The 22,646-nt window shown below is 36.3% G+C and overlaps 1 protein-coding gene across 1 annotated transcript in view; it reads right to left on the minus strand.

The window, feature by feature from the left end:
• LOC122813986 (DAP3-binding cell death enhancer 1-like) overlaps positions 1-22,646 on the minus strand; it is a 40,731-nt gene that overhangs the window by 15,364 nt on the left and 2,721 nt on the right. The window contains exons 2-3 of the mRNA XM_044086557.1: positions 14,491-14,632; positions 1,303-1,348 (exon numbers count right to left, since the gene is read on the minus strand). Coding sequence (XP_043942492.1) covers positions 1,303-1,348; positions 14,491-14,632 — 188 coding nt within the window. The remainder of the gene's footprint in view (positions 1-1,302; positions 1,349-14,490; positions 14,633-22,646) is intronic.

The following is a 22,646-nucleotide window of genomic DNA, read 5'->3' on the forward strand; positions in this document are numbered from 1 at the left end:
TTGGCCAGGCTTGTAAGGGTCCTGGGGCCGTTAGACTACTAACCTCCTATGATCCTATGACTGTTTAAAGTCCTTGTACTAGGGTGGTTAGCACTCACTCGCTTTTGTTTATTTAAACTGTAAAATCAGAACAACTGGCTATAACTGTACCATATAACACACACACACACACACACACACACACACACACACACACACACACACACACACACACACACACACACACACACATACACACACACACACACACACAGACACACACACACACAGACACACACACACACTGCCAAATAAGCTCAACAGGTTTTTCGACATGCTCAGTGCACTGTCTTTTATGGATTTCCTTCTGTCCTCATGGAACCACTAATCAGCTGCGGCAATTAATTGCCACTGTGGATGTCTCTATATCCCACTAGAAGCAGCCAAGGTGATTAGCACTGTCTTATTCCTGAATTTTCTGCTACATCTATAGTGATACCATAGGGTACAAAGTGTGTGCTCCCTCTCTTTCCCTATTACATCCTTCATAACATTGGAACATTTTGGTGGTTTTCTCTTATGTGGACTACACTGAGTCATTGTAATTGCTATTTCTTAAACTATAGGCAAAGTACTAATTTAGGCCTCACAGACAAGTGCAGTAACATTTCCTCAGAGTGACCGACAAAGCCTGACTAGAGATCTGCATTGTTCCAGTGACTTCCCTGTTTCATATGGGCGGCCATATTGATGCCGATGTTTACTCCTCATCCCCTTCCTTACTATATCACTATCCCTCATATCACTGATCCACTGTCTGAAGTTCTTTTAGTAGCATCCATGAACCTACGTTTTTGCCACTTTGTTTCTACACGCTTACTAGGTCATTCTTATCCATCTTACCTCCCCTCCATGTGCTTCTTTCACCAATGATGTCATCAGCTCCCTGGAAACGGATCCATCTTGTTTGCATTACTCTAATAATGCTGAGAAGAAAGTGAGGCCTATAAAATTTTTTTTTTTACCTTCTTTAAGACCCCCCTTTTTATATTTAGTGTCTGAATTGCATGTATAAGTGTAACTCTTGCAAACCTCCTGCTATGAAGTTATTTTTCCCTGCAAATATTGACTGGTGATGTCAGAGCAAAATTGTAACACTATAGGATCTGGGACCTATCGTATCTAGATTTTACACTGAAGGTTATCCAACACTGTTAGTACCACTTAAGTAGCTAGAAGAAGCTTTTGCAATTCATGTGACTCGGATAAATGCTTTCCTAAGACAAACTTCATGAAGATCATACCAAAAAGATATACTATTACCTAAACCAGTACATGGCAGCTTCTTCATCTCTTGGTATCCCAGCTCCTGTAAAAAGAAATGAGGGAGGAGTCATTACTCTTGACTGTGGTCAGCATATCCTGACTTCCTAGAATCCGAATGCATTATTAACAAAACATTATCATAATCTCATGCTGTCTGCTAAGTTTCATGAAACACTTCTTTTAATTGGTAAAAGAGCGCTAACATGAGACATCAGACATAAAACACACATCATCTGTCTGCTCAGCTTGAGTGCTGCAGATCCTACTATAGCTGCTGTTTTCCATTTTTTTCTCACTCAGGTCCTTCAAGGATCCCACCACCCTTTCAGTGATGTATGTTTCCTTTTATGCAAGCTGAATATTCCCATTTCCTTTCTCTGTTCTTGCCTAAATCTGTCCTCATATCTTAACTTCTCTAGCCACCCAACAATCTTGTTTGCCTTTTCCTCCATACCCCTCCTACTGGACTCATGTCCCTTTAGAGAGGCTAGCCACCTGGCAGTATGAATATTACCTCTAAATAATGGGTTAAGGTCTTTACCTTACAGGCACAAGTTACAGGGTCCGCTTCTCACATTTGAAGTGATGTTGGCTGGGATTAAAATGGCCTGCAATGGCAGCTAGTCTAGTATTTACTTAGGAACCTATGATATGAGGTGGGAGGTTGGCATAATGGTTAAGGTGTTTACCATACAGACACAAGGTGCAGAGTTTGATTCTCACATGGAATACTGATTAGGCTTAAAATAGCCTACAAGGACCATTAGCCTAGTATTAACCTATGAACCTAAATGATTGTCAGTGCTGAAGTGACACCCCAACCCATGTGCTAAAATCAGAAAAGGGGTTGTGTATGTATGGATGGACCTATATAACACAGCATAGTAGTCCATGAACAGGCTCCTGATGCCTTAGTCTTACGGCAGCATCTAGATATGTTTTCATTGTTTAGTACAACAGTGTGTGTATTAACAAACTTAATTTAAAAGTGCAGAGATAAGTGTTAGTAATTATTTTATTAAATGTTAAATATAAGCGCACCAAGTTGAAAAAGAACTGCTAAAGTTCACACACATGCAGGAAGAAGGATAATTCTCACTGATAATAGACATTGTAAGCTTAGTCCTTCTCTACTCATTTTTTCTTAACTGTATAAACATTTAATTTTCTCTGAAATGTTCTTGCAAATGGTTTAAGGTTTTACTTATGTTGCAATTTCCTATTCTTTTTAATGCCATTTTTTGCTGAGTTTGCGTTCCTGGGCCAAGTCTAAAAATGATGCAGGACATCAGCTCTTGAGCAGTCAGTGAATGAAAATAAATAAATAAAAAGTAATAACATCTAAAAAGGGCATTGTCAGACTGAAATGAATAAAATGGTGTGGCGTGATTAGTTCTAGGCCATTAAAAGATGAATATGAGATCCTAAATCAAATCAGCTAGACCCCAATACATGTTACCAGAGCTGACAGAAGGGTGCTGTATAGATAAAGTATTAGTGTGGGTCCAGGTCTCATCCTAAAATGGCTATAACATACCTTTGGAGCTGTGCATTATGCCATCTTAGTTCTTATAAATCTCAAAGATGGAATAGAGTGGAACTTCTGAAAAATAAATATCTGAATGGATTCTGAACCTCAGGACTGCATTAAAAATGAGCGTTTCAGTTGTTTTTTGGATGGTGAGAGAGGACATTCTTCATTTGTCAGATAGCGCTCCTGGAGGCTTTGGAATATTGTTTTGCTGAGCCCTGCCCTAAAACTGCATTTCTCCACTTGTCATAAATAGGCTGGGTGTACCTTAATGGACTATGATCAAAGTAATTTTAAAGAAATGCAGAATTCTTGTTTCTGCACATTAGAGACTACAGTACAATTGCTTCACAATCTGTCTGGAATGCAAGTCCTTGTCACAAATGTTTGTTGTTCTCCAGCACATCTTTATTTTTAGTTAGACTACAATATTTTTGAACAAAGAGCTCTTTCACTTTTTGATGTTCCATTGAAAACAAACATGCAGAAACTTAAAGGTCATTGCATCTAGGAGATGTCGGATTTTCCTGAGCCACATTTAGCTATCTTTGGGTTGAAGAGTTTCATCCTTTTATTCAATGCTATTGAGTTCCATCTGACTCATGTAGAGACACCACACATGTAGTTTACTAGGCACATAAGGAAACTATGTTCCTAACTTGTTTTTTTTTTTCATTTATTTTTTGCTCCTGGTCTGTAAAATCAAATGAAGGCTAAAATACAGGGTGAAATGTACAGTACCTTCGGGAAAAGTTGTGATTAGTATAATCATTGTGCTAGTAGCTCAAAAAGCAGCCCCCTTGCTTTTTTGCATTTAGTTTGGAAGAATGTGGGTTCTATTCCCATACTGAGTACTTGTATTTATTTTCAGTAGTGGAGCTTTTCTGTTAGGGCCTCCACTGAAAATGGGCTCAACTAGGCCCAGTGGACTTTCCCGGTAAACAAATGCATTAAATAAATAAACAAACAAACAAACACATACATACATACATACATACATAAATAAATAAATAAATAAATAAATAAATAAATAAATACTTATGCTGCAGTACACCATAGTGGGGGAGGGGTTTGCACTTTTGCGAGAACCATCCTTCAGATGCGCTGTTAAACCGATATCCCATCTGCCTAAGCTGGTGGTAGCAAATGATCCCATAGCATTTATCAAAAAGAGTAGAGGAATTTTAATAAATAGCAATAACAACAGAAGAATAAATAAGTACAAAAAATAAACGAAACTCAAGGAGAACAAAATAAGCACGTCTATCTGTAAGAATCTGAACAGTATCAATTACAGAAAACATATCCTCTATATTGTTATAACAGTTCTCTGCACCTCCCCAACCAGATTTTCCAAACAGCCCACATCATAATAAAATCGAGAATGTCCCATCTGGTTTTAGTACAAGCAGTGTAAATTCCAAAGCATGCTGTCTTCATTCACTGCAAATAATTCAGAACAAGATAATTGAAAAACTAAAGTTTTCCAAAACCCAGCAGTGCCACAACAGAAAAACAAAAGCATATCCCAAATTGTCTTAAACCTGATATTCAGGAAATATTTATTTATTTTTGACATTTGATTATCAGGAACATCTGAATGGGTAGCAGTCCATTTTCAGAGGAGGCCTGGGGAGTAAACCTCTAAAGTATTACAAAGCATTTTAACAGTAATAATTTTATAGTTTTTAAAAATAATACAAAAACAAATACAGTTTAAATAATTATACCAAATTAGACAAAATATGAAAATATTGGTTAACAATAAATACAAGTTATATGACAATGATTTAATAGTTAAATACATTTTATCCCATTATACAGAAATTAAAGGTAAATTAATAAAATACAAATAGGAATTGCAATACAAAGTGAGAGAAAAGCAGGCTTATGGTATGTTTAGAAAGAAAGCCAGCGGAGAGAAATTGACAGAAGCAAGGAAGCAGGTGAAGAAGGGAGATTAAGGAACTGTAAGGTATGAAGAGGTATTCATCCACAATTAGGGTGTTGAGCAAGAACACAGACAGCTGTCGGCTAGGAAGTCTTTCAGACTGGTTTTAAAGGATTGGAGGGAGGGAGGGAATTAAACAGAGATGCTTGCTTTGATCCTATTGACATCCAAATCAACCTTTCCAATAACACAGTATTTAAAGGAAGAATGATTCTGGATAGGTGCCAGTATTTATGAGTAGGGGAAACTCTGATGATGTCTATCTACCTTTAGTCAGCCTTTTTAATAGCTTCTTGCAGTAAAACCCCATCCAGACCATGTTTTCTGTTGCTTTCCAGCATGTTTCAAAATACATCCCAGAAAATAATAAAGAGAATATAACACAAAGGTAGATTCTACGAAGAAGACTACCACATTTAAAAGGCTTAACCCTGCTTCCCTTTTTTGAAATAACACAAAAAGAAAAATCTAGCAAAGCTAGACTTTTCACTGAGTGATACCTCAAACCTCTTGTATCAGAGGCAACATGGGGATATATGCAAATTAACCTTTAATGATATCAGATGTTTCAGCTTAATGGCAATTCTGAATATCCATGATATTTGCTTTTAAGTCTACATATGGACAATTTCAGGCCAGTAAAGCCAAACTCCTCCACTTGTGGGCATGCATGCTTCTGCCTTCTTATGGCATCATCAGCACATCATAAGAAGAATGTTTGACTTGTGGAAACACAGGGTTGTTGTACCCAACTGATATCCATAAACATTAGGGTGTCTACAAAATATCCCAACTAACTAAAACAATGAGTAAAAAGGTCACACAGGAAAACCAACTGGTTAAAAAACACAAAAAGAAATATCTAGCAAAGCTAGACTTTCCACTGTGTGATACCTTAAACCTCTTGTATCAGAGGGAACATGGGATATATGCAAATTACCCCTTAAGGATATCAGATGTTTCAGCTAAATGGCAATTCTGAATCAGCCATAATTTGAATAGTGATAGTGTTACAGAAAGGGTTTTATGGAAGGTATAGTGCAAGGATTGGGGTTAGGGGAAGGGAAAAGGTTAGGGTTAGCACACATGAGTAAGATGGTGCAGGAAGGGGGTCTTCACCACTACACATGATACTCATACACAATACACATATGGCAATACACAGAAACACAAATGTAACTATCTTGGTTCCTAGCCTTAGTCTGCAAACACTTGCACACAGCCTCTCAAACACCTGCTCACATCCCTAACACTTACTTACTTACCTCTTTTGGCAAAACATATGCTCAGTAAAAAACAAAACAACAAAAAAAAAACACCACAGTTCATTTTGTTGAACAAATGAACATGTGGCAAAGTGAACTGCTTCTATATAGAAGGCTGTGGGTTCTATTCCTACACCAGGTAAATCAATTACTTACATTGCACTGCAGCTTAATGAAGGTGCTGCACTTCTGACTGTGTTATCCTTTGGATGAGACAGGAAACTGAGATTTCATTTTGTGCCATCCTTGGATGAGACAGGAAACTGAGATTCCATCTTGCGCCATCCTTGGATGAGACAAAAAACTGATATTCCATCTTGTCTCATGCTTTGGATGAGAGTGGAAACTGAGATTCCATCTTGTGCCATCCTTGGATGAGACAGGAAACTGAGATTCCATCTTGTGCCATCCTTGTTTGAGACAGGAAACTGAGATTCCATCTTCTCCCCATCCTTTGGACGAGACAGGAAACTGAGATTCCATCTTATGCCATCCTTGGATGAGATAGGAAACTGAGATTCCATTTTGTGCCATCCTTGGGATGAGACAGGAAACTGAGATTCCATCTTGTGCCATCCTTGGTTGAGACAGGAAACTGAGATTCCATCTTCTCCCCATCCTTTGGATGACACAGGAAACTGAGATTCCATCTTATGCCATCCTTGGATGAGACAGGAAAATGAGATTCCATCTTGTCCCATCCTTTGGATGACACAGGAAACTGAGATTCCATGTTGTGCCATCTTTGGATGAGATAGGAAACTGAGATTCCATCCATACAGTTGGTAGTAGCTCAGACAGTTGTAAAAGACCCCACAGCACTTATCAAACAGAGTAAGGTCCTTCATTTAGCACAACATATAAAACATTAATTTACACATTTATATATTTCCAAAATGTCCATCTTTACAGGCACATATATACACATTTCTATTTTTTTACTATTTATCATTTTTCTTATAACATCCTCACTGTTACTCTTCCATAATTGACCCCCACTCCTTCTACAACTATAATCTAATTGTTCACAATATATATATGCAAAAATCCATTCCCCATTAAACAAAATTTCATTCAATATTTCATTCCAAATAACCCACATTACATACAATAAATTCTTACCTAGCCTTCTCACATATTCTTTTGTCTTATTTTTAATAATATCCATACATGCATTGTTAATGTCATTAATATTCTCAAAAGAATTTTCCTCATACAACTGTTTCTAGAGTTTCACCACTTTTTTACATTTAAAAAAAAACATGTTGTGTTGTCTCTAACTCCCACAAAGTATACACACTTGTTCAACTTTCTTTTTATACGGCAGATTCTCTTTTACTGGTAACTTATTTACTACCAGTCTCCATGGGAATTCTGACACTCTGCTAGCTTTGTACACTGAGTTTTCCTTACTTTAATGACTTCAGTCATTTCTTCTGGTAATTTTTATTTATGGATTTATATAATAATATTGTTACATCACATTATTATACCAGGTCCTTCCATCTTTCTCCATATCATCAGTTTTCATCTTCCATATTAGTATTTTTCCTTGATAGTTTTTAATTTCTTCATTTACATATTATTTTTCTCTTTTTCTTATTCTCATCTTCAAATGTTTTTTGTACTTATCGTTAAGTAATCTCATTCTTCATTTCTCGTTCTCTTCCTTTACATACTTGAATACTCTACATAAGTTTAAAGACGCAGAGTAAATAACTGGATTTATTAACCCCGATCTCCCTTCATCTTCATTCACATACAACAAAACTCTTTTCACTGGGCTTAACCTTGAACCCCACATGAAAGAAAACACCAGCTGCACAAGTTCTTTTCATATTTTTTCTGGGCTTGTGTACACATTTGATATACATGCTATTTTCCCCATTAATACTGAAATCATAAGATAATCCCTTTTTCCTGAATTCTAATTTATATGTCCTCCACAGAAGACATATTTCTTTTATTTTTTAATCAATGCCTCCCAATGCATCACAACTATATATTTTTTTCCAAGTTTTAATTCTAGTGAAAACACTGCAGTCATTGAAATGTAAACACCCCCAGTTTTCACCACCTCACAAAAAATGTTACATTTCTCTTTATTTGAGGTAATTCCTACTTCCCTAAAACATCCATTCAGACAAACCATAAGTTCATAAGTAGGTAAGTACTAGGCTAGCTGCCCTTGCGTTCCATTTTAATTCTGGCCACTTTCCCTTTTTATGCTTGAAATAACCTGTCCCATTTGGTTATAGCTTGGCCTTACCCAGCCGATGGTTGATAATTATATATTACCCCTAATGGGAATAAATAGTATAATAACACAGAACAGCAAAACAACCAGTAATTCAGCCACACGCCTCAACACATGTTGCAGGATGTGTTTAATGTCAAAAATAGAGTTAAAAGCATCCACAGTTTAGGTCTTTCATCTTTACTACAGAGACATAATCAGAACTGTGAATGCAACACACACACAAGGCCATTTAAGAACATGTAACAAGGCAGACACACCTCTTGGAATCAAGCAACATCTGCAGCCATCAGTGCAAAGCCTAAAATCAAAATAAACATCATAAAAGTCAAATAAATGCATGTTTTACACCTGAACCAACAAGTAAAATAAAATCAAATAAAATGTTAACCAAAGTACATCATAATCTACTGGCTCTCCTTTTTAATTAACTGCTAATGGAAATATTGTCATTCAAACCTGGAAAAGTGGTAGCATCCAGCTTTAGCTGCCAGAGCATTTCCTGGTGAAGCAGGTTATTCTGCCAGTCACCTGCATATTGAAGAATCTGCATTTGTTCAAGAACCAAAAAGTTAAACTTAATAAAAACAGCAGACACAAGGGAATGTCTGGCTACTGCACTTTTCTGATCTTTGCGTTGAATACTGTACACATGCTGATAAATATGCTTATTCAAAGTGTTCTTCATTTTCCCACATAGAAAGTGGGGCAAACTGAGCATGTAGCCATAGATACCACCCTTTCTGAAAAATAATTAAAAAGACATACTGCCCAGACGTGTCCAAATTGCTTAAACGGGTGCCATTATGCAAATGTTTATATAAGGATACTGATGTCAGTGCCCACATTTCCTAGTCGATAGTAATCTCTTAGGATGATCACTGCACCACTCCAACAGAGATTTAATGTTAGATTTGTGTTTGTAAGTGAAAGATGGCAGGAATAGAAAAAGTTATCTAATATTCTTATCACATTGTAACATGCACCAATTCTTCAGCATCATCTTTTCAATGTTTTTAACATCTAAGGTGTAATGCAAAACCATATTAAGTTGCCCATCAAAAGTTGTAGAGTCGTCTGTCTAATCTCGCTGATTCAGCACACTTTTATGCTACGATGTGATGAGAATATTAGATAGCTTTTTCTATTGTTGCCATCCTTCACTTACAAAAAAAGCCATAGTACCCAGGAATCCCTAGATCTAGACACAATTCCCTTTTTTATAAGTTGTGCAATATAGAAAGACTTGCTTATAACAATAGACACGTGTTGGTCAAAAGTTAAGTCACTCTCCACATAAGTTCCCAACACTTCCTCATACATATTTTGTTCTTAGAAACTACCACTATATAATCTGAATATGTCATAGCTATGGAATCACAACCTCCTTTTGCATCACATATCTATCATCTTTAATTTTATAAACTACTTTACTCACTGTCACATTCATTACCAGTGCAAACAATATTCCACTCGTGGGACTTCCTTGTCTTATAACACACTTCATACATATTTCTTTACTCAGCCACCAATTCACTAACATTCTTACTCTAATATTCTGATATACTAACATACAGACTCTCCTAACTCTATTATCTATTCTATACTTCTCAATATCATCTCACAAAGTGTCATGTCTTTCTGTATCAGATGTCTTGCTATGATTACCTAGCATAAGTTTCATATCCTCCCTTTCACTTATAATATCATACACAATTTCTCTCGCAATCAGTAACAATTCTTGACATCCCCTCTCTTTTATACCTTATATACTTTCTTCCACAATATCCATAATTTTTTCCTTCCATTCTCATAGGTTAGTACTAAGCTAACTGCCCTTGAGAGCCATTTTAAGCCTAGCTAATTATCCCTTGTGAGTCTCAAACCCTGCACCTTGTTCTTGCAAGGCAAACACCTTAACCATTAGGCCACCCTTCCTACTCTGTATTATCCTCATAAAAATGTTAAAATCAGTATTATATATGTGCTGGGTCTGCAGTTTTTCATTTCATTCCTCTCGTCTTTCTTCAGTATAAATTTTACTATCCCACTTTATAACTCTTCATAAGCAAACCCTCGCTTCAACCATTCATTCAGTAGATTTACAAAATATTCTCTTTGCTAATCCATTAACTTCTTGGACATTCCATACCTGATACCATCTGGGCCTGATACTAAATCAATATTTACTTTCCTAAATAATCACAATGAAAATATGTAAATCCTCCATATATCATTCACCCAAAATATGAACACTCTGACTATCATACAGCAATAATAAACAATTCTTTTCTCAAGGTGGCTGCATCCCGTAATATGGGGACATTCCTCCCTATACCCTGGAGATATATATTTACATACTCTAAGGTGACACAAACCTGAAGTAAAGAGAGAAAATGGAAAAACAAAAGTAAAACTTACATTCTCCCTTTTCCACAAGACCCGCAAACTGAAAGTGAATGCACAACACTTATTTATTTTAGAGACGAATGTATAGAGGATGAAAGGGTCCAACTGGGCATTCCTAGCCTTGGAAAAAGCATATGACAAGGTCCTAAGAAAACTGATTTGGGCAGTCTTGTCCCAAAACATTAATAGAATTAGTACAAGCTATACACATAGACACAACTACTCAAGTAAGAACAGTGTTTGTTCTCACAGGAGGGTTTCCAGTGGGAGTGGGTGTGCACCAGGCTTCAGCTCTGAGCCCACTGCTGTTCATACTAATGATGGACTACATTAGCAAGCAGGTCAGAGGGGACAGATCAGCAAAGTTGCTACATGCAGACAATGTGACATTACAGGCAGACTCTGAGCAAGAACTTCAGCAATGGGTAAGGGAATGGAATACAAAACTGATGGCACGTGGGATGAAACTGAGTACAGATAACACAGATGTGAAGGCAACGCATGATGGAGTTCAGATGAAGTTGAGAACTGAATCATGCTAGTTTATGTCCATATTTAGTTTCTAATCAAATTTTCAATCTCATTTGCTTTAATTAATTTTTATAAATTGTGGCTTTGCTCATGTATTCATGTTCAGGGTGAATTTAATTACAACTTTACAGCTTTTATTCATAATATGGATGCAGTTTGAATTATATTTCACTGATATTACATTCTCTTGCAATAGAAGGAGACAATAAGCCTGTCTTGTCTGGCAGTAGAAAGAGACAATAAACTTGTCTAGTCTGCCCTTAAATACATTCAACAATTTACCTCCCTCCTCTCCTGTTTTCTGCATCATTTTTTCTCCACATGTCCCTTGAACGTGCCTGTGGACTTCCTCTCTACCACCCACTACAGCAGTCCATTCTGTAGTTCCTAAACCCTTTCCATGAAGAAGTTGTTTCAGAGATCCAAGTAGTACCTGGTCCATGTAAACTGTTGTTTATGTTCCTATCTTCTCATTTCTACCCTTCCTGTACAGGACAACTCCCCTTACAACTCTTTAATGTGCACATGTGCACCAATATCATTCCCTGTCTCTCTGTGTTTCAGATAAAAACAGATTCATCTTCTCTAGTCTCCGGTTGTTTTATCTTCTCCCCTCCATCTCATGCACCTCACTTAGTCAAGACAGTGCAGTCAATGAACCATTAAATATATAACTGAGTGAAAGACATTAAAGGTTAAAATCCCAGTATAGTCGAACAACTTATCATGGGAAATCTGTGCAGTTTTTTAACTGTGCATTGCTCTTATCTAACTAGGTTTTTAAATAACTCCAGTATGACTTAATCATAATTAGATGACATTTCTCACATGGATAGATGTACAGCGTATAACATCAAGGTTCTGGAGTAAAGAACTCTGCAACATCCTTAACTGGGATTGGAAGAGTTTTCTGTTTAGAACATTTGGGAATGTGACCTGCATATTCTTTTTCTGGGTCTTGTTTCTGGGATTTTTGCTGCTGCCTATTACAGATCTCTTGTAGGAGTTCTCATCATATTAGGTGATGGCACATTTCTGTCAGGTGGCAACCAGAGTTTGGCTGTAATCCTTGTCCATGTGAGGAGTGGCTGAGGTGAGGCATGTAGGAAGAGTCAGAGTGGACATGGGCATTAGTGAAAATATACCAGGAGCTAAAACAACCCTGTTATGAATACTCTTGCTTTGTGTTACTTTACCTGTAATTGGCAGCGATTCTGCAACGTGCAGGTAGAAGTGAGATTCCTTTTTTGTCAAGTTAGCTCCCATCTGGCGGGCTGAAGACACAAAGGTCCATGGCATCTGAAATTAGTCCCCTAGTATGAAGCAGCATTTTGGAAACCACATCAAAAATGCAGCATAACTTTCATTATTGTGAAGTGGAGGGGGTGTGATTGTATGCCAGTTTTTGTTTTAAAACTATTTATATATGGATAGGTTTTATGACAGTTGACCAAAGGTATATTTGACTGACAGGCAAGTCAGATGGTACAAATGAATAAAAATACATGTGACTGAAAAAACATATCATTGAAAACATTCTGCACAACATACATATCATAAAAACTTTTTTTTCTGAGCCCCTAAACTTTTACACTTTAACTCACCAGTTGCATAACCATGGTAGAAAGCACACAAACTTACGTGTGCACACACACACACACACACACACACACACACACACACACACACACACATGCACACACACACACACACACACACACACTGAATCAGTGTTGGCACAAAATGTGTACATCTACAGATTGGATGGTGCCCATTGCCAATCCAGACAAAATCATCCAAATCACTTTTACAACTCCCATAATCAATAATGACACCAAAAATACCATATGTAGATGGCTACAATTTTCACTATAATGGTGTTTCAGTCAAATGTACTACCTGATTCTTCTTTCAGTCAAATGTCAAATGTACCTTTGATTAAATGTTATACATGTGTGTATACATACACACATACACACACACACACACACACACACACACACACACACACACACATATACATATATATATATATATATATATATATACATATATATATATATATATATATATATATATATATATATATATATAAAATAAGGAAAGGCTGCCTAGTGTGTTTGTATTTTATGCCTCAGATATATGAAATATGGATAATAGTATTTAAAAAGTACTGCTTCATATTTGGAGCTCGCATTACATGTATTAGAATTGGCTCTGTTATGATTAACATTGTTTAACTGACACAGAATCAATCAGAGTTAAAACATGTGCATCCTCAGTGTATCACATACCCAAAATATCAACACTCTAAATTTCATATAGCGCTACTAAAGAATTTTTAGGGTAGCTGCACCCCGTAATATAGGGACAATTCATCCATAGTCCTGAGATCTATATGCACTAATTCTGAGATCACACAAACTTTCTAGGAGAGAGAGAAGTTGGAAAAATGAAAATTAAACTCACCTTCTACTATTTTCCAATACTCACAGACTGAAACCAAAAACAAAATGTTTCTGACACGGATGGTTCTAATATATTGAAGCATCATGTGTAGGAACCCTGCATTGTTTTTCCAGTGATATTCTTAGACTTAATCAAATTCTGCAGACTCAAACACAGGACCACAGAAGGCAGGTTGTTAACAGTTTGTAGCCTTAATTCTCTTTGCTAACCTCCAGTGCTACAGAATACTTTAAATCCTCCAGATGTACCTCCACCTTGGGCACATAATACCTCAGTTTAACATCTCATCTAAAGAATGCCGTATCAAGAGTGTAGCAACCACTACAGTCTAGTGTCTGTATTGAGAAATAAATCTGAGTAGTTGGTGGAGGAATAGAACTCGCATCCTTCTGATCTTTTCAGCACCAAAAACAGTACCTTTCCAGCCAATGATGCTACTGGCCTGTTAAGGTACTGGAGAAGGAAGATTACAGCATTAAAAATATGACAGCCATGCTTTTCCTTACAAGCTGAGATGGTGTAGCTTAATGTTAGTAGAAGCTTAGGGCCAAACAAATAAGCAAAGGAACAAAAATACATAAATAAATAAAAAATAATACAAATAAAATCTAGTTAAAAACAAGAGGCCATACCACAAAGCAGACAGCAGCTGCATGTTTCATACTACTGAATGTCCACTTTTTCCAGACAATTAGCTGTTCCTGGCTAACCTGTGGAAATACATTATAACAATAAATGACCCAAGAAAGGTCCTGGTGCCAAGAATGCTCACCTTGCAGGTAACGCTGTCCAGTGATGTGCTGAGCATCTGAATATCCCAGGTGGGCATAGAGGTGGGTGACATGAAAGTGGAAACTTTCATAATAGAAAAATATATAGGCCAGACAAAGAAGGGACACAGTCACAATGGCCACCTGAAAACAAATCACAGTTTATTACATCTGATCATTATTTTCTGCCTCTCCTTTACTTTTTGTTTTTACCTTTTGCCTCCCGTACCCCATTCTAGTCCTTAACATTACAACAAAGTAATCACATTTGATTTATTTTACAGATAGAGCTTTACCAGATGCTGTGGCTAGAAAAGACCTTTGAAAACATAGATTTATGATAGCAGAATTTTTTCTGTTTACTCCTTTTAGTTTGTGATTTCATTAAAATAATGTAACGTGACATGCCCATCGTTTAGAATGACCTTATGTAAAGTGCAGGCAATGTTGAATCCTCTGTCTTCTCAGAAAAGCTCTGTTGTGTATCTACGAATATCTATTTCTGTCAAAAGGTATACTTCATTAAGTTGCATAAAGTATGTTTTGTTTTCTGTTTGAGAGCTAATTGTTTCTGATCATCTTTTGCAGAAACATTTTTTTCATCTTGAACATTTGATTCTGCTATTCTTTTGGAGTATCTGAAATTTATTTTATTTCTTGCTTGCCTGAAACCCAAGGAGAAAAACTTATATACAATGACTTAAGAGAAACATGAAATAATTAAACAGAACTTAGCTTTAGTAGATGCAATTTTAAAGAAACAATAACAGCATGGATATGTAAATGAAACATATCCATTTGATAGTCTTGTGAGGAAACAGAAAGGGACAACACAACACAGTTATACTAAAATAAATGTTTCCAATGTTTTTTATCTTAAAAGACAAGGTCATGATATGTTTGTATGCCAATACGCTCATGAATACAATGATGCAAAACCTGTAATAAGTAAACAATTTTAATGGATTTAAGTGTTTACAGTTGTATACGATATGCACGATGCAGGGATGATTATGAATATTTATGCCAGTCAACAAGTGGAGCTTATGGATGATTAAAGAGTGTACTGAAAATATGGCAGAGCACTGAATGGGTGAAAAAACAGTTAAGTAGACATGGGGGGATTCATAAAGGTTACCGTTAGTGTACACTTTCTGAATTCAAGAACAGCCCTATTACAATGCTTTTGCTGTATATTCAGTCATAAAGGTTACATAAAGTGAATCCTATCTACAGATTTTAGAATAGATTAGGTATTTTTATTGTTTACTGATTTAAGTAAGCATATTAAATTCAATGGTAAAAATAGAAAACACAGATTATAGGAAATGGGGTATAGCCATGATATTTTATACTCCAACTTCCAAACTATATAGGCTCAAATGTAGCCACCACCATCTCCAAGGCAGTGCATGTTTCTGGAGACTGTATGGCATACCTTTTCAGTATGAATGTTAAAAAGAAGAAATTTAGCTGCTAAAGAAACTCAGTAAACTAAACGAATAGTAAATATGGCAGGACCTTTCTTTTTAATTTTATTCATAGAAAATTTCATTACACAAAATGAATACATGTCTTAAAAGTGTATGTTGTGAGATGCATGGCATGGCGAGAGTTGCATATAGCAAAGGGCTAGAAAGGAAAGGAGTAAAAGTCTGTTTTGCTTATATGTTTTGTTAACCTGATAGTACTGGATGGGTAGGCGACTTGCTTAGTATTTCAATCAGTGGACAAATGAAGACTGAGGGGATCAAACTATAGACTACAGGATGAAGCTTATTAGCAGCTCACGATCCTCAAGTCCCCAGTATGTAGGAGAAAGAAGAAGAACGAGGGAGCATCATGGGAGTAAATGTGACAGATGAGAGAGGTAGTAAGTAAACGGAAGGAGAGAAAAAGAAACAGAAATTAATACCAGGCTCAGAGTTGGAGGACTGCCTAGAAAAATAAAAGATGCAGGAGAAAGAAAAATTAGGGAAGGGTGGAGAAAAGAGGGACACTTAATGGCTTCTGTCTGTTTATTACTACAGGTGTTCCCTGGGAATTCTGGTATTTCTACTCTCCTCTCAGCCTTGCAAGGTTTGTTCAGTGACTAGCTGTTATTAAATCATTTCCCCTGTTTTTATGCCGCTATACATTGTTCCTTTTTCATATACATATCTTTCTCCATTCACATACCCTTTCTAGTTTATTTTATGCCATTTAAGTACTTATTTACTTAGCATTTTAAAATGAAAACAAACAAATCTAACTTCTATACTAATTTAATTTCTTTCTTTATTTGTTTGAACTTTGAAGAAATCTTCCACATTAAAAGAATGAGGATTGGAACTGGAGGCACAGCCTCAGATCTATCCTATGCCACATCTGTCCGATACAGTAAATGTGAACATTTGAAGGATATTATTAGAGTGGGCCTTTGAATTATATTATCACAAGGTGCTTGTGAAATCTTTCCAGCACACTTGTTACCTTGTTACTGTTCTCGAATGACAGTGTAGCAGGGCCATCAGATCTTGTTCTGCAGTGCTCACTCACATTCTGTAGGATACTACGTTATTATCAAACTAGAATGAAAGCACAGCAAGGCCACCATGTCCGCATCTGCAGCCCTCATCACATTCTGCATCATGCTACTTTATTCTTCTTCTCAAATGATAGCACAGCAGGACCACCATGTCTGATTCCAGAACCCTCCATGCACAGTCAGCTGGCTATGGCCTTGTTAAAGTTCTTGAAGGAGAATACTACATGACCAAAGTGTCTCATTCTAAACCTTCCATCTAGAGCCTCTAGACTGGTGCCTTATTATTGTTCTCAAATGAGAACATGGTGCTAGCACTATTTCTCATTCTAAAGCCCACATTTACAGCCTCCATGCAGTTATATGCTGTTACTGTTCTTGAAAGGAAACACGGCGAGAGGAGCATGTGTTATTCCACAGCCCACGCCTTCAGCCTCTGAGCAGTTACCTTGTCATTGTAGTTGGAAGAAGAAGACACAAGTGACGGCATCATTTTTCCTTCTAAGCCCACTTCTACAGTTTGTATGTTGCTATCTCTTTATTGTTCTCAGATAACAATACAACAGGAGTACCAGTTCTCATTCTGAAGCTCACCCGTACAGCCAGCTAATAACATATAGAAGGAAGGGGACATATCGGCTAGCTGTAGTCCATCTGAAATGTAAGCATATATATAATATATATATATATATATATATATATATATATATATATATATATTTATTTATTTATTTATTTATTTTTTTTTAATAGGAACAGTACTTTTTATTGATGTATGTTTCTATCAAAGAGTTAAAAAGCCAATGCCACTGATTGAAAATCTTGTCATGGAACCATGCCTGCTTTTTCACAATGAGATTATGGTATAGTGGGGATTGGGGACTATACCCTTTCCTCACTGTAGTGCAAACATGCAGTTGGTATATCGAATTTGCAGGAGGTGTGGGGGGGGGGGTAAAGTGTGGCGCGTCACCTGCACAAAACATAGTGATTTACTATATATTTGATCCTTTGTGGATCAAAGTTTTCCTTCTTCAACAGTTAGTATTTGATCGTTGTTAGATTACCATTTTGCATTTCTGATGGAAGGTTATGTTTCCATGTGTACTCGTACTAAGTTCAGATTTAGAGAGAGAACCCCAGAACAGTTTTGCTGTTGGTATTGACCAACTCATTTACTTTATTAGTGTGTGGGGGGGTAATATTATTAGGCATGACCTGGGATACAAATACAGCAAGTATACACTGAGTAACACAGAGAGAGCACATCCATAAGATACCAAATAGTTACTAGAAGCAGATATGGAATGACCACTTACAAAGTATGTGCATAAGTCATCGGCATAACTTAGTAAAAACTGTAATACAGGCCACACGAGTCATTTCACAGCAGTAATATGTGTTGAAAGACAACTATGAGTAGTATTAATAGGTGTACACAGGTATTATAACACAAGTGTGCTAAAGTAGGTACTAGAGACCATGTAATTCATTTCACACCAATAATCAGTGTACGCAGGTAGCTCTCAGTAGCATTAATAGGTTTATACAGTTAGCATAACTCGTGTGTTAAACTAGGTACTACAGACTGCGTGAGTAATTTCACATCTGTAATAGGTGCATGCAGACAGCTATCAGTAGTATTAATAGATATATACAGGTGTCATAATTCACGGCTGTTAAACTTGATTTTTTAATCCAAAACAATGGAAGAAATCTATATATTAGTGATCCGCAACAAGCAATTTTTCATCTTACCAGGCATGCAAAAGAATTTGTTGGATCGCCTTCCAGCTTGCTGTTTCCTTTCAATAATGAATGAGACTACTTTAAGAGTTGGAAAAAAAAGTAAAACTATGCCTGAAATACACAGCACATTTGTTAAAAAAGTTACAAAAAAATGGAGTGGCAATCAACCCTTCCCCTGATTTCTTAGTTTTTCATGTAGTGGACCCATATAAAACCAAAGAGGATAGGTGCCACGCCAGATAGTCTTGCTTTATTTCCTATTTCAAACACTTATGAAGTAAGACTTGAAGATGTGGATACTGTCCAGTTTGTACTAAAGCCATGATAGCTAAACAAGTTTTAATTAACAGAGGTTGCATGTACTAATATAGCTACATTTTATAAAGGAGGTAGTATGTGGCTATCTGCCCACTCTACTCGTTGGTATAAAGGATAAATAACGGGCCATTAAAATACGATGAAGGATGATGGTGACGGTGTTCACAAGGTAAAGAAAACGGGTTAGGACAGCATTTTAAGACCTTGCAGTGATGATTTGCAATAACTTTTACATGTCTGTTGATAATGACCCTTAGCAGGAAAAGGGTGTTTCTGCTAAATAACGTTTGAAAGAAGTAGAAGTAAAGTACCTATCACCAGTACCAATTTGTAATATCAGGCAAAATACCTTAAAGGTTTCGCTGCACAGCTGGATTTAAAATAGAAATTATGATCAGTTCTCTGATCATAACCAACGTATGTTGATGTCAAGAAATTCACCTCAAACATGGAATGAAACAAATCTCAAGAGCTGAATCTTAACGCTCATGTTAATAACTCATAACTGTTATGTTATTACTGGACAGACCTTATCATAGTTCTCTGGTGTGCATCAGGTGTTATGATTATGCTTCATATTTGGGCAAAAGACAACTTTTTTGAGCACTTTTCTGAAGTATCAAAGGTATTTTATGCATTTTTTAGCTCTTTTTCAAGCACTAATCTCACACTAAAGCATTAACAGTGCCAATGTAGGAGAGCATTTGAAGGCTCTCTTACACAAGCTGAAGGAGAAATTGCTCAAGTGTCAGTACATTGCAGAAAAAAAGATCACAGGCATAATGCTGAATGCTTTTTCCCACAGAAAATCATTGCCAATGAGATTTCTAATTGTGCTCCAGCAATGATTCACTTTTTTTAGGACACTTTTCTCTTCTTCAAGTTGGCATGACCATGGAGTTGACATATATCAGTTTGGGGATATTGTAGGGGCTTGCCCCCCACATCAGGCGGTACATGGGAGTTTGCCCCCCCTCCTGCAAAAAAAAAAAAAGAAAAAGGGAGATTTTCAGGCTTTTGGATTTTGGGCATTTTTTGCTGTTCTTTTGGAATGTCGACTTTCAGGAAGTTAACGTTTCATAGTACAACTACATTTAAAGCATTTAAAAGTTGTAAAACACTTTGCGCTCTTTCTCTCTCTCTCTCTATCTTACACACACACACACACACACACACACACACACACACACACACACACACACACACACACAAATACAGAATTAATTGTTTAATAGTTTTTAAAGCCATTTGTTCATAAGAGGGACTTTTCATTTTTGAACACTATTGTGTGGCAGCATTCATTTTGACAGCTTTCAAAGCTATAAAACATTTTGTGCTCCTGCACATTTATTTTCTGTAACTGGTACAACACGGAGTAGATATCATGCATATCAAGGAATTATAACTCACCTGTTATATGTTCTCAACACGAATGCCAAATTTAATTTCCACAAATTATATGTTTTATAAACATCTTTATTAAATCACAAATAAAATAATGACACAGGCACGCATACATTAATGTAAAAGAAACCAAACTGTAGTAACATTTTTCATGCGGTATGCACATACGCTTCATTTTAATAATTACCATTCACTCTCAAGTTGCATAAATTGTTTTTCCTTCTTGCCCATATACCTCATTAATCTTACTGAACAAAATGCTTCATCTATTTTCTCACAAAGTCCATGTTCTTCTATATAACTTGCTTCCTCCCTTTTCTAAAGATTCCACCTTCAGTTCTTCTATCTCTTTTGCAATATTCACTACTTCAGTTATAGTTCATTACCATTTTCTAGAAATTGCTTTTTCAGCAACATTACACTTAGTGAGGCCTTATTATGTCTAGACAATTTAGATCCTACATCCCAACTCAAAAGAATAATTTCCTTAGTTACAACCGTTTGAGCCCCCAACATTTCTGACAAGGTATTCTATAGGGATTTTTTTCTTTAAATCTGCCAATTCATTTCATTCCCAAAAACACATTCCCAATTATATCTTTCCATCTCATCACACTTTCAAGCTTTGCTATCTACCTGAGCAAAAATTCTCCGAAATCTGCTTGGGGTTTAAGAATATCTTTGCAAACACTTCCAAGCAAAAACTTCTAAATCTTATGGACTTTGTTGCATACTTGGTTGCCATACAGTTGTCTTGCCATCGTTTTTTGGTAAATTGGCTTTCTGATCTCTTTCCAATTTTGACCCAGCTTCATATGGACCAATTTCAATTTTAAACCATGACTATACAGTGTTTATGTCTATACTAGCTAAGAGAATGGCAAAGGTGTTGCCAGAATTGATAGATATGAATCAGTGTACTTTTACAGAGGAGAGGCAACCATTTCCAAAATTCATTTATTGAGCATCACTTCACTATGGTATTGAGGTGAGTTTCTCGGCATCCATGTCTAAAATTTGTAATAGGTTAGTTATGACTGGAGACCTGACCTTAGTCCTGTCTGAATACACAGAAGTTTAGCAGCTCCAGTCTTCTACTAGTTACAGGAAAAAATGCTTTATGTATTCCACTGTTTTTTCACTGTACTTACTTTGATTTTTATATGAACTATTTATAATGTTGTGCATTTCTATTAGTAACTGGAGCTTTTCTACCCAGGCCTACACAGAAAATGTGTTCTTTTTGACCTAATCAGACCATCCTAGTAAACAAATCTCAAATAAAATAAAATAAAATAAAAAAGTGTAGCAGTGCAAAGTGATCACATCCTTAAAAGCTGTACCACACAGACAGCTGGAAGAACCGAACTGTACTGCTGTTGAATGAATAACTAAACACTTCACTCTGCCACACTTTGTCTTTTTTGTTTTGGTGTGTGAGTGTGTGTGTGTGTGTGTGTGTGTGTGTGTGTGTGTGTGTGTGTGTGTGTGTGTGTGTGTGTGTGTGTGTATGCATGTGTTAATGCTGCGGCATGAGACTAGAACTTAAAAACACTGTTCTGCATCTTTCTTACATCACTTAGGTGCTTAACAAAGTTATTTTTCTCCTGATTTTAGAGCATAGTCATCATACTATATGTATTTCATATATATTGTTAATATATACAATTAATTTTTGTTTGTGTATTTACTTTATTTTTTACAGTCTTTATAGTGTTTATTTTATTTTATAGTCTTTACAGTTTTATTTATTACTGCACTTGTTTAAATAGTGTGTGCATTGCTAAATGTGTAAAAAAGAAATGACTTACTATGAAATATAAAAAATGTAAATGAATGATCAGGAATGTTCATGGATTGATTGATGTCTTGCTTTTACTGGCTGCAACTTCATGATAAAACCAAGGATGCAACTGTATCAGTTTATACTGTTGAAAACATTTAGCAAAGGCAGCGGTAGTTGTTTCTGTGATAATGTTGTTTTCTGGTAATATATCCATTTCATTTTTGTAATGAGTGACCTCCATCTGACAAATTATCAGAAGAGATATGAACAAACCTTTTTTACTGAGAGAGTTGAAGCTATAGAAGGCAGATAGAGCTGGAGTCAGTATAAAGTCAAAAACAGATCAATGGAAGGAAGCAATTCTTTGTAGAGGCAGT

The sequence above is a fragment of the Protopterus annectens genome, chromosome 10.part0 (assembly GCF_019279795.1).
Source record: "Protopterus annectens isolate FY-2018-M chromosome 10.part0, PAN1.0, whole genome shotgun sequence".
In the NCBI taxonomy this organism is placed as follows: Eukaryota; Metazoa; Chordata; order Ceratodontiformes; family Protopteridae; genus Protopterus; species Protopterus annectens.